The sequence below is a fragment of the Euprymna scolopes genome, chromosome 38, assembly GCF_053919585.1.
Source record: "Euprymna scolopes isolate OS-2025 chromosome 38, ASM5391958v1, whole genome shotgun sequence".
Taxonomy (NCBI): Eukaryota; Metazoa; Mollusca; class Cephalopoda; order Sepiida; family Sepiolidae; genus Euprymna; species Euprymna scolopes.
Genome location: NC_136519.1, coordinates 995,820 through 1,009,195, shown reverse-complemented (window position 1 = coordinate 1,009,195; position 13,376 = coordinate 995,820). Strand labels below are relative to the sequence as shown.

The 13,376-nt window shown below is 35.9% G+C and overlaps 1 protein-coding gene across 1 annotated transcript in view; it reads left to right on the top strand.

The window, feature by feature from the left end:
* The first annotated feature begins 1,649 nt into the window (after positions 1-1,649).
* LOC145263047 (N-terminal Xaa-Pro-Lys N-methyltransferase 1-A-like) overlaps positions 1,650-13,376 on the top strand; it is a 31,775-nt gene continuing 20,048 nt past the window's right edge. The window contains exon 1 of the mRNA XM_080119874.1: positions 1,650-1,912. Coding sequence (XP_079976000.1) covers positions 1,763-1,912 — 150 coding nt within the window. The 5' untranslated portion in view covers positions 1,650-1,762. The remainder of the gene's footprint in view (positions 1,913-13,376) is intronic.

Here is a 13,376-nt window from a genome sequence, read left to right as displayed (position 1 = left end):
GATTATTATGGACCATCTTCTTCGAATTACGGGATTTCATTGGATTTTACTTGTGCAAATTGAAATTCTTTTAACTTTTTTGAAGTTATACATTTGGATTTTACCGTCACTGGATTATTTATCTTCCACCAGACTATCCATTCATGTGTAATGACCTTTTTTCTTCGCCATATTCCCTCTGCTTCACTTTTTTTTGTTTTCAAGTTAGATCTTTGACTTACTTGTTGTTTCATCAAATACTTTTGCATGCAAAATCCGATCTCGCATTTTGCTAATTCCTACCCTCTGATGAGAAGGAAAGTATTTCTTCGAAACTCCGCAGATTAAGGACTATCCACTTATCTAGTGTTTCCTTTTCAGATTAAATATGTTTTTAACTCATTTCAAAGTGTTTTTTAACATGTTTTATTAACTGTTTTCTCGTATACATATATATATATATATATATATATATATATATATATATATATATATATTATTTACATGCATATATTCACACTATGAACATACTGAACTACATAATTCTAAACCTTGCGATTATTGACTAAATTTTCTTCCCTAACCTCGAATTTGCATAAATGAAAATAACTTTAAAATGTTCTAGAATTGTAGATAGAATAATGTTTTGTTATAAAATTGTTGTTGTACAATTTTTTTGAATTTATAAAATTTTGTTTATGTTTTAACACTTGGTAACTGGTTACCCTTCTATTCTTCGGACGTTTCATTTTTATATGGATGCTCGTTTATGTCCTTTATTTTATTCCTTTGTTATAACTTTTACACCCAATTCATTTTAATTGTTCGCGTGCTGCTTGGCAATAGTCAAAGACACTATAGTCGTTTAAAATGGTCCTACCAAGGCCAGGAACCATACCACAAAAGTTCTGTTTGCTCCATTATTTATCTCATAGATTGAGTTGGGGGAGGGATATGCAGCATCAATATGTATTGAGATTTATTTCCTCTGATGGAGAGCAACTCTAATAAGGTTGTTTGGCCATGAGTAATCAGACCTTTTTTTTGTTTTGCTCTCTCAAGTTAGACCAGATTGCACACTTAACACAAGCATTTCCCATGAGAGTTTTCTAAACCTTACTACTTCCATGCTGGCTCATGACAAATTGGAAACAGGTGTTTTGTTTGTGAAACCATCATTAGAAGATTGCCTTACAGGACCAACAGAGACAAAGGTATCACTTTGCGATTCACTCACCGCAGATTTTCTACTCTAATTACTTCTTTTCTCAAAGAAATTTCCTCTCTGTTCTTTTTTCCCCAACTATATCAACATGCAGGAATTTAAATGCAATATGAACAAACATCTTGTTGCTTACATTCTCACCCAAGTTTCCCTTTTGTGAATCTGGCCTCTATCACAGTAGCCCCTTTACACTTTGGTGACAATATGCTTTGATTGGGTTGAACGAAAGTAACAAAAAATGATCTATTTCTACAAATCTTATAATTTACGTGAAGTTTTTCTCCTATAGATATATTCATTCTTACCTTTCTCAAGAGTATTGGTGAAAATGGTGTGATATCTGCGACTTGATTCGCGACTGTTACCACTGGGCCGCGCCGCGCGTCTTCAACAAAGCCGGCAAAGGGGGGTAACTTTTAACAACCAAAGGGAGATAAATCTCCAGAAGTCTGTTCGACTTTTACACCGCACATGCTTATTTTTCTAGTTTTCATCGATTTCTGTGTTTTTTTTCTTATAATTTTATTATTAAGATATAATTTGTAAAAAAAGAAAACAATGGCTGAGAAAGAAGTTGAATTCTACGGCAACGCCAAGAATTACTGGGAAACCATTCCACCCACGATCGACGGAATGCTCGGTGGATTTCCGGAGGTTTCCACTGTCGATGTAAAGACTTCATTGGCTTTTCTTCGGCCTTTCTTAACGGTTAGTCAAAGTTTGGTTACTTTATTGCTTTTTTTTTTCTCTTTAGTAATATATATATATATATATATATATATATATATATATATAGCGTTACTCGTGAGTATTTTTATTTTCATTTTTGTAGGGGGGGGGGCAATTTTTTTTTTTTTAAATGGGATTTTCACAAATTAAATTTAATCATTGTTTCGAATTAAATAAACGCTTGAAAATAAGTTAAAAACAAGCTGAAACACCAAAAACTTATCAAGGTTGGTAAAAGAGTAACTTATCTTGCTTTTGGGAACATTTGGTTATATTTGTTTCTTGATTGTGGTGAAATAAATGTTTATTATTATTAATCGGTAATTTTGCAGTATAGTTAACAGCAAAAAAAGCGAAAAATAAATACAACAAATGATTTTATTATAAAGTTTTGTTCTAAAACTTAAGTTGTTTTAAATTTTTAAAAAACTTCCCCTAGTGTTCAATGAAATCATCGCATGTAAAAACAGCGACAAAAACTTTCAATCTTTTAACAATTTTTTTATTTGCGAAGCATTTTAAATCAATCCAGTTATTCGACAGTTTAAATGTTTTAAAATTTGAAAAGACAAAGTAATTATTTATTTTAACTATTAAGAAAAATTATAAAGATTGATTTGTTTCCGGATAAACAAAATGCATTCCGGTGGATTTAGTTTCGTAATTTTTTTTATTAGAATTCTGTAAAAGTTTGCTTTAAAATATTTTGCGTTATTGCATTTATATAAAAAAAATCCAATCAAGAATAATTAAAGAAAAATAATAATGTAAGTCACGTAGAGGCCGAAAACACAAAAAGCAATCAATAATCACTTATATATTAAACCAGGTGCTTGTTAAGATAGAGTCGACATATCGATTTTTAAAAGTATGTTTGTTTAAGCAACTACTTAAGTACTTACTTCATTGTCATGTCGAAAATAGCAATATATTAAAAAATTACGAAAATTCATCGAGTATAAAATTAAGTAATGTTTTTACGGAAAATTGGGGGGAAATGGTATTTTCCCCAGATGTGAACACCTTGAAGATTGCAAATACAGGGAACATACTTCTCTCCTTTTTCTGTCACTTTAATGGCCGACGTTTTGTTTTAGCCGATAACGATAAACATTTTTTACTGAAAACATAATAGCATGAACTGCATGAATTTCCGGAATTTTTGGATATATTATTATTTTCGACATGACAATTAAGTATTATAGTTTTGGCTTAAAACAACATATTTAAAATATCAATCTGTCGATTCTGTTTTAACAAGCAGCTGAAGCGAAGCGCTTATTTTATCATTATTTCTTTGATATTCGTGTTCTGTTTTTGTCTTAACTTTCCATTTTAAACTACATAATATATTTTGAATTAAAAAGTGGTGCTTCTACAGAATTTGAACAAAACCGACTTTTTGCGAACAAAACCTAAAACTTAGGATTAAACAAAAAAGTTCGCTTTGAAGTACTAAAAAAATAGATTCGTTTTTATCATTTTTTTTTTTTTTTTTTTTTTGTTACATGGAAGTCACCATTTATCAAGGTCCGGAAGCCACTCGGGGACAAGGGTTATTGTGTGTACAGTAATCAATGGGATGGTATCGTAGTAATCGTTAGTATTGGAGATTTGATAAAGTGTCTTAAGGGGGCGGTTCATCAGGAATTTGTTTATGTTGAACTTGAAGACATCCAAGTTGTTGTAGTCAGGTGCGAAATAGGCAGACGGAAGAGAGTTCCACTGACGTGCACTTCTAAGAAAGAAGCTTTGTTCATGGAATCTACATTTTGATTTTTGGTAAATTTTTACCCATCTTAGTTTTAACCGGCCCGTAATGTATCTTTAGACAATGCTATTGGTAGTTTATAAGGTTTCATGTAATTATTAAAAGAAACAAGCCTAGTCTTGTCAGCATTGAACGTTACCATCCATTTTTGAACCTATTCCACTACAGACTGAAGGTCTTCTGCCATTACCTTAGATATGTGCTCATTAGTTTTACCTAGAGCATGGTGTTGTTGGCAATTTTATCAGGTAAGTCATTTATGAATATCAGAAACAACGAAGGTGCAAGGATTGATCCCTTAGGTACACCTGCATTTATATTAAATTTTTTGGACGTACGCCCATCGAGGACAATCTGGATTCTTCTCTCATTTATGAAGGATTTAATTATGCTAAGCATTCGTCCAGTAATACCATAGGATTTTATTTTCATGGGAAGACCATGGTGCCATACTCTGTCAAAAGCCTTAGATATATCTAGGGCTACTGCCCTCCCCTGCCTTATCCAGTGCTTGGGGAGGTTAGGGGGTGTTTATTCTGAAAGCCATTCTTAACACGGGTGTTTGGGGGTATTTATTCCAAAAGGCATTTTCTTATTTTCAACCTCCTCATAATCAACTTCTTAAAGGTAAATCTTTAGGTGGTTCCCCAGTGAACTTCCACCAGCCATTCTTAACAGAGAGGGACTTAATTAACTAATCTGTACTTTCGCCTTACAATTTAATACAAAATATGGTAAAAACTACATTTAATTTGAAAATGCTATCTAAAAAAAATAGCACAGTCCATAAACTGCATAAGTCCCACTTTAATTTTCTAATATTTTAGAATTTAAAGCAGGTTATCAGTTTCCTTCATGAATTTAATGGTTTCTTTGCTGCCAAACACTCTACTCATTTTCCTCCAAAACTCCATCTTAGAACCAACAAACAACTTCCTCCCAAATTTCTCTATGTGGACTGAAACCACTCTTGATGATCTGAAAATCACTCCTCATGTCTGCAATATCATAAAAAACTTCGACACCTCCAAGGCATGTTGGCCTGATCTTGTTCCAGGGATACTAATTAAGAAATGCTCGGCTGAGTTAGACCCCATACTTCCCAAACTTTACAATAAATCGTTTGCTGAAGTTTGCTTCCCTAAATAGCTTGAAGATGGCCTCTGTGGTACTTGTGTACAATTCTGGTGAAAGGACTGACCTCAACTATCACCTTATCAGTCTCCTCCCCATCATCGCTAAAATCTTGGTGACCTTAAGGAATCAATCCACCAACTTGGAAAAGCTAATCTTCTCTCTGACAAGCAGTATGGATTTAGGCAATGCCATTCTACTGTAAATATTTTAACAGTCATCTCTGAATGCATATACCATGCACTGGATAAGGTGGGCAAAGCCAAGGTTGTAGCCCTTGATATATCCAAGGCCTTTGACAAAGTCTAGCACGAAAGCTGCTAATGAAAATTGTTCAGTATAAGTGGACAAATACTAAATATAATTAGATCGTTTTTAGACAATAGGACCATCCTCGTTATCATTGAAACAGCATAACATTAATGTGGGAAAACCTCCGGGGTCAATCCTTGGACCAGTATTATTCCTGATCATTAATAACCTCCTTGATAATGTTGTGTCCAAGATGGGTATATTTGCTGATGATACTACACTCTATAATATACACAAGGGAAGAATGCATGTACACAAATCTAAGACAATGGCAAAGTCCTTAGAAAATGACCTCCAGACTATAGTTGAATGGGGCCATAAATGGTAACACTGAATGCTAGTAAAACTAAGCTGCTCCTTTAATAATTGCAAGAAGCCTCTCCAACCACCGATATCCATAACAAATGACACCCGACCTGAGAATTCTTCTTTCAAATTCCTTAGCTTAACATAAACTGGAACAAATACATTGAGGACATTGGGAAGGCTGTTGCAAAGAAGGGGAGTTTCCTCTATCATGCTAGAAAACTACCCACATCTGAGAGTATCATGTACCTCTATAAAGCCGAAATTCGCCCATGCATGGAGTATTGTTGTCACGTCTGGACTGGTGCATCTACCATTAGTTTCTCCCTCTTGGATAGTTGTCCTGGATATGACCTTAAACTATATCCAGTGGTGAAGCCCCAGCTTGTGGGCTTTGGGGAATGTGGAGCCACCCTTTAATTACCATTGCTCCCAGGTTCACTCTGACCCGGAGTGGTAGTACCTGTTAGGGTTCCAACTATGGGTTAAATAGAAACCGACTTGAAAACAACAAACATATTCTATTAAAAAATTTTTCTTCAAAATCTTTGGATTCAGCATTAAATAACCCGAAAAGGGTTGATATGCCGTAAAACAAAAACAACCAACCAACCAACCAACCCTCTTGGATAGGGTCCAAAAAAGTTTTCAAGGTTCTACTTTGTCAACTAAACTTCAACCCCTATCCCATCGCCACAATATTGCATCCCTGTGCCTGTTTTATAGGTATTTTAATGGAATGTGCTCTGATGAACTCCTTGCACTTGTGCCCCCTTGATGTACACACCCCGACAAACCCACTTAGCAACAAAATCTCACCCCTTCACTGTTGAGGTCTCTAAATGCCAGAAAGCTTTCTACTCTAATAGTTTCTTCCCTCAAACAGCTAGACTTTGGAATTCCCTTCCTGCTACCTGCTTCCCTGACTACTGATATGCAGAAGTTTAAATGTAATGTAAACCAACATCTTGTTAATCTTTCCTAGGCATGGTCTTAAATAGTAGCCCCTTATGTTCAAGTGGCGATATGCTTTGTTTGAGGTGGATGTGAGTAAAAAAACAAAAAAAATTATCTTTCTTATTGCAGCCACTCATCTCATATGCAAATTATATTTTGAAACCACAATGTTTTAGCGTATAATAAACAAATAGGTTAGAAACTATTTTAGGTTGGGAGACATGTGCGAGGGGGGTTAACTAAGCTTATATTTGACCAGGTGAGGGAGGGGGGGCATAAAACACTTATTTGTTGTTTAATGGGGAAAATGTGTTGATTTCTAATTGTGATATAGTGTGTTGTTTAATTTTATTTCAATTTTGATTATTTGGATATAAATGGAAGCTTTTTTATTTTTATTTTATTTTGGTTAATGAAAGCAATTGGGAGGAGTCATAGTTCATAAAGGTTAATGCAATAAAGGTGATTAGATAGGTGCATTAACAAGCTTTGCTTATTCATCAGTTTCATGGGCAAACAAATGCGCTCTGTGTTTATTTAGGAATCTCTTCTGGCAGTACTCATGAGCGAAAGCCTTCAGAAAGCGAGAGTTTTGGGGAATTTCTTTTGGTGGGGGGGTGTATTTTTCTGGAGAAAAACTTTGTTAAAACTGGTACTTGTTTAAACTAGTGATCTTGTAAATGAATGCATTTCAGGTGAAAACATTATTACATACTTACGTGTCATGGTGAAATTAGTATAAAGTCCCAACAATTACGAAAAATAATCCAGTAGATGTGCTAGTTGTATTTTTAACAAAACAAATTAGCCACAATTTTTTTTTTTTTTTTTTTTTTTTTTTTACATCAAGGCCGATAGGCCACTCAAGGATAAGGGTTAAAGAGTGTAGAGTAGTCAAAAGGACAATATAGTAATCGATAGTAATGGAAGTTCGGTAAATTTGTTAACTTAAGTGGAACGGCTCATCAGAAACTTGTTCACGTTGGACTTGAAGATAACCATATTATAGACAGCTGGAAAGCAGGAAAACTGAAGACAATTCCACAGGCGTGCAGTTCTAAGAAAGAAGCTTTGATCATGGAATCTATGTTTAGGTTTAGGCACAGATAAAGAGTGGGGGGAATTATTGATAGTGTTTACAGTTAGTCGAGTGTTTCTTGTGAAAGTTTGGCGAGGGGGGACCATAGATTGAAGCTCAGTCGAACACTTCCCATGAAAATAACAATAAAGCAGAGACAAACTCGCAACATCTCTTCTGTGAGATAGAGGTTGCAGCAAAGAGAAAAGGACATCTCCCACCAGGCCACGAAGTCTATTTTGAACCCTATCAAGGCAGGACAAGTCTTTTCTAACAGCTCCTGCCCATATGTGGCAACAGTATTCCATCCTTGGACGTATCTGGCTCTTATATAGATAGAGAATTGCATCAGCAGTGAGATATCTACTGGATCGATAGAAGGATCCGACCATTTTTCCAGCGGCTTTGGCAACAGATTTGATGTACGTATTCCATTTAAGATCAGGAGTAAAGGTCAATTACTTTCAGAAATGTGTTTGCCTAAAAATGGTGAACCCTATATTTGTCAATGTAAGTCAAGTGTTATCTCTTTTGTTTGTCTTTCTGAATTGACTTCACAACTCTTCCATTCTCAAAACATAGGATAAAACTTTGATTCAATAAATTTTATTTTTAGTTGTAATTATTTTTCTACTTAATCATTTTTTTTTATATAATTTTTTAAATTTATACTAATTTTGACATGACACATAAGTGCGTAATGTTTTCACCTGAAATGCATTGGTTTAAAAATTTTCCAATGTAAATAAGCACGCAGAAACTTATGCAACTTTCTCTGAAAGGTGAAAGAGTTGCATTTAAAAACGCAAGGTTCATCTTTTAACTAGTAATGAAAAATTGTTGTCTGTCAAAATATTTGTATTGGTTATCTTCATTCAGACTCTGCAGAAATTGCAACTGGTTATGTCACGACTGTCAATCTACGGATGACTATTCAAAATTTGTACCAACATTAAGTATTGTTTCTGAGTGTTATTTTCATGTGATAAAAGTAAAGAACAAAAAAATTACCCTCCTCCTCCTCCTCTCCCCCACACACATTGGTGAGGTGAAAATCTCTATCTCTACTGTTATATAAAAGGAATTTTGTTTGTGTGTCTATTCCCTATGGACTCCAAAACGATGGGGGCCAATTTTTTTTTTTTTTTTTTTTATTTAATTTCACACAAATGTACCTTATGTGTCCATAATTTCTTTACAAGATTCATCAACCAATTTGTGCGCTTCCTAGTAGGTTTGCTGAGCAATCTAATTCAGTACTATAGGCTGCATTTTTTTAGGTTTCTCACTGTTCTTCATTAATACCAGTTAATAGCATTAGATTTTCATTGAACACAGTTATAAGCCTGTCTTTTTCATTTTGGTTCCTCAATTTCTCTACAATCAATTTCTTGGAGAGTCATGACCATTTTTTTTCTTTGTAGACAGCCATTCCTCTTTTTGACTTTACACATCTATTTTCTTCAACATGTGGTGCATTTTTCTCCTTATTTTCCTGTTTCTTCTTGTGCACACCTCCTAATTTGCATATGATGTTTTTTGGCTCCTGTTGCTTTTAATCTTTTTGCAAACCAGCCATCCTTCGCTGCTGCTGCTATTTTCCCCGCCTTCTCGTATGCACTATATTACAATTATGCACATGATAAGCAGATTGTTGGTAATGAAAGCTTTTTGTAAAAAAGCGTTAGAAAACTTTTTAAAATGCATTTAAAAAGAGAAAAATAGGGAACACAATTTGTACTGAAACTAAAGTTTATTCTATATTAAAAAAAGAAAAACGAATTAATTTAAAAAGAAAGTTGTTTCTGCGTTAAAAGTAAACGTTGCATTGTCTCATGAATTTTAAAGACTTGTTTTGTGAAAATAATTTTTTCTTTACATATTTACAAAGTCAAACAATGCCAGCAGTATCCTTTTTTAAATACCAAACTATTACTAGATTAAGAAATTACCACTCTGGTATGTCTACATGTAGTGTGTAGCCATTCTTTTCAAAGCGTCTTGTTTATATGTTTAGGCATGACTTCTTACCAACAGCTCTGACGTCAGCAGATAGACTAAACTTTTTGGACAGGCCTACTTTACGAAGGTCGTGGCAGGAGGCACCTAATGAGCAGCAACCAAAAGGATAAAAGTTATAATAACCTTAAAAGTACAGTTTTGTTTACAAGCTAGTTTTGTTATACACACATTTTAATATTAAAAAAATGCAAAATAAACAAACATTGATATCTCTTACAAAGGAACATCAATTTAATAAACTGTTTACGATGATTTCAATAGACTTTTATTGTTGGTGTATGGATAGTATTGTTTTGGATTCGCAAAATAATATACAAAACCTTAATTTGTGAATCCAAATAATAATGTCTATAACTTTATTTTATTAAAAACTAGCAGGAGTAGCTGGTGTTGCCTAGGTCAAGTAAGGAACCCCAGGGGTGGTGGTGGGAGGGATTTTTAAAAAAATTGGTAGTAGCGGGGTGGGTGGGGCGAAACAACAGTAGGCAGTTTGGGTGGAGAGAGAATTAAAAAAAAAAAAAAAAGTGATGTGTTTGCCGATGTCCTCATCGTCTGACCCAAAGTTCGGAACGTTGAAATTAAGTGGTGTCAATCCAACCAATACGATGACTTGCAAAAATAACGACACAAAAAAACGACCCCTTCTTGTAGAAAACTGGCCCATTGAGGGTGAAGGAATTAATGTTTTTAGCCAATTTTTCGATATTTGTGGTTTGAAGGGTTGAGCTTTAAAACGATACCGATCTCGTGAGGATCTGTTGGCTCTGTCAAAAGTTTTTGCAAGACACACACACACGCACATACATTTTTCCCTTTATATATATAGATGTGTGTATTAATAAAACTAGGTACTTTTTAAATTATTGTGAAGACAAAATTATAAATGTGGGTATTACTTTGTTTATAATTAAATCAGAAGTAAGTTTAAAAAATTGGTGTCAAGGCAAAATGTGTCATGTTGGTCATTGTTCATTTGGGGTACCTCAAGTACAATTGATCCTGTTTTTTTGGTCTCCTGACAGAGGAAGGATTGAACCTAGTGATTCACTTCTGTTCGTCCGTTCGAACTTTTCTCAATAACCACACCTTGGATTTTAAAAAAATTTTGCATAAACATTAGTCATGGTGAAAATAAATTTTTCACTCATGCAGGAGGATCCCTGCATGCTCAGCTTTTTTTTCTTTTTTTTAATACGATATATATGACAAAGTCAGAGAATTAAGCTGGTTTCACTTTATATATTAGATTTGTATGTACTCAACAGTTGTTCATAATTCCACTTTGGACAATGGCCTTGTCTCTTTCTCTTAAGAGGTTAACAATAAGGGTTAAAGGTCAACAGCTATAAGGAAGGTCAGAGAAAAAAGGTCAGCATAAGAAGTTGAAATAGTAATTAGAAACCCCCCCCCCTCTCCAAAAACAAAAATGGGATGGATGTCTGGAGAAAATTTAAACTTTAAAAATAGGAAATTTGTTAATACTTTTAAACATCTAAGAGGAGTAATTGTCTGTATTTTTGAGATGAGGTGTTTTGATTTATTGAGATTGTCGGACTGACTTCCTCATCTTGGTTGTTATAGTCACAAAGTTTCGGCCGTTTTGCCCTCCAGCCTTCATCAGGTGTTTTATATCGAACTGAGGAACCGTTTGTTAGGAGTCTGGAGCCCAACCCTTTATTATCATTATGGGGGTACTGTGTTTGGACTTCAGCTAGGCTCTGAGACATAGTTTGCGGAGGGCAAAACAGGCGAAACGTTGTGACAATAACAACCAAGATGAGGAAGTCAGTCCGACAATCTCAATAAATCAAAACACCTCATCTCAAAAATACAGACAATTACTATCCAATCGGTACAGAACCGACATTAGGATTGAATGGCGACGCCTGGAAAAGCCTCATGTGAAACTAGCAAGACTCTAACCATCTAACCTTCCTGTACAGATGTAGAGACTTAAAACTCATACCAGCAGAGTTGACATTACAAACAACAGTGGATTCCAGGAAGGCACGTAGAGTCGCGGAAAGGGCAGGGCATGCCCTCATTCGAGAAAGGATCCAACACACCCGCTGGAATAAGCAAAAACTAAGGAACGAAATCTCCGACACCTTAACATCGTTCCTTGTCAAAGTGACTCAAGAGGAAGACAGGGTGAGAATCCAATCAGATCTGGATAAATCGTACGTACAAGAATATGAGAAGGTCAAAGAACGCCAAATCAAGAAGCTCACAAAGCTCAAAGACCAGAGGAATGTAACATCAAAACACCGCTCACCTGTGAAAGCGGTCATCAACCTCAGCAGCCACCAACTGAGTCACTTAGAGGAAGCAGTACTAAATAAAGGTCTCAACTTCGCAACAACAACGAAACGCGTTCCATTCTTAGATATTATAACACACATGGAAGATATAGCCTTGAGAATCCCATCAACCCAAGGTGATGAAATAAGATGGAAAGTGAGACAAGTACTTGAGAAAGCCAAGCCTCCTAAATCAAACATCTCTCGGGAAGATAGGCTGACTATAAGAACCCTACAAAGTGACAGCAGTATAATAATTCTGCCAGCAGACAAAGGCAATGCTACTGTGGTGATGGACATGTCGGAGTACTCTGAAAAAATGGCAGGCCTAATCGCAGATGGTAGCTACGGTAAAATAACCAAAAGAAAGCTGTTACAAATCCTTACCAAAAACAATGAACACATCGCTCCGATATATAGCTCTGAGATATAGACAGCTGGTCCAGCATTACAGTAAGCTACCACATATGTACGGTCTCCCCAAGATACACAAAGATGGTATTCCACTCAGACCCATAGTGAGCTGCCGAGGCTCAGCATGCCACCCACTGAGCAGGTACCTTGTGGATATAATGAACCCATTAGCAGGCAAGTCAGCAACACATGTAAAGAATTCTGCCCACTTCATGGAACTGATCAAGGGAGCACCCATCAGTACAAACCAAATGGTAAGCCTAGATGTGGTTAGCCTGTTCACTAAAGTCCCAACTAGTGAGGCACTAGCAGTAATTCAAGACAAACTAGCTGCGGACTTCTCCATAGAAGAGTGCACATGTATACCATTGCCAAACTTAATGGAAATGCTGACATTCTACATAGAAACAACCTACTTCAGAATGGGTACTGGCCTATATCGACAAGAGGAGGGGCTAGCTATGGGCTCGTCATTATCACCAGTGATGGCGAACATATACATGGAATACTTCATACTCTGGCCCCATCAGGAAGACATCCAGGCTCTCCTAGACCATGTGAACTCAATAAGACCATCGATACAGTTCACAATGGAGAAAGAAAAAGATAACCAACTGACCTTCCTTGATATACTCATATCACGCACAGAGCATGGGTTTAAGACATCAGTATATCGCAAGCCTACCTTCACCTGACAATACCTTAACTTCAACTCCCATCACCTATACAGTATCAAACATGGAATCACACGCTGCCTACAACATCGAGCAGATACAATAAGTAGTGACACCATTACATACCACCAAGAAATGGTCAGGTTGAAGAAATACCCTCCGTCATAACAACTACCCCGATAGCATACTATCCACCAGACGTGTTAATAGTATAAGAGAGGAGAATGAAACCCCAAAAAAACACCAACGGTCTGCCTATCATACATACGAGGCATCTCCGAAAAGATTCAGAGAATATGTGCCCCCTACAACATCAGGACGGTATTCAAGAGCGAGTCAACACTCAGACGACACCTGGTACGAGTGAAGCCCTGCATGGAGGATAACATGACCAAGAACTCCATATACTCCATCCCATGCAGTTGCAGAAAGGTTTACAAGGGTGAAACATGCCGCCCCCTCAAAGTAAGGGTGG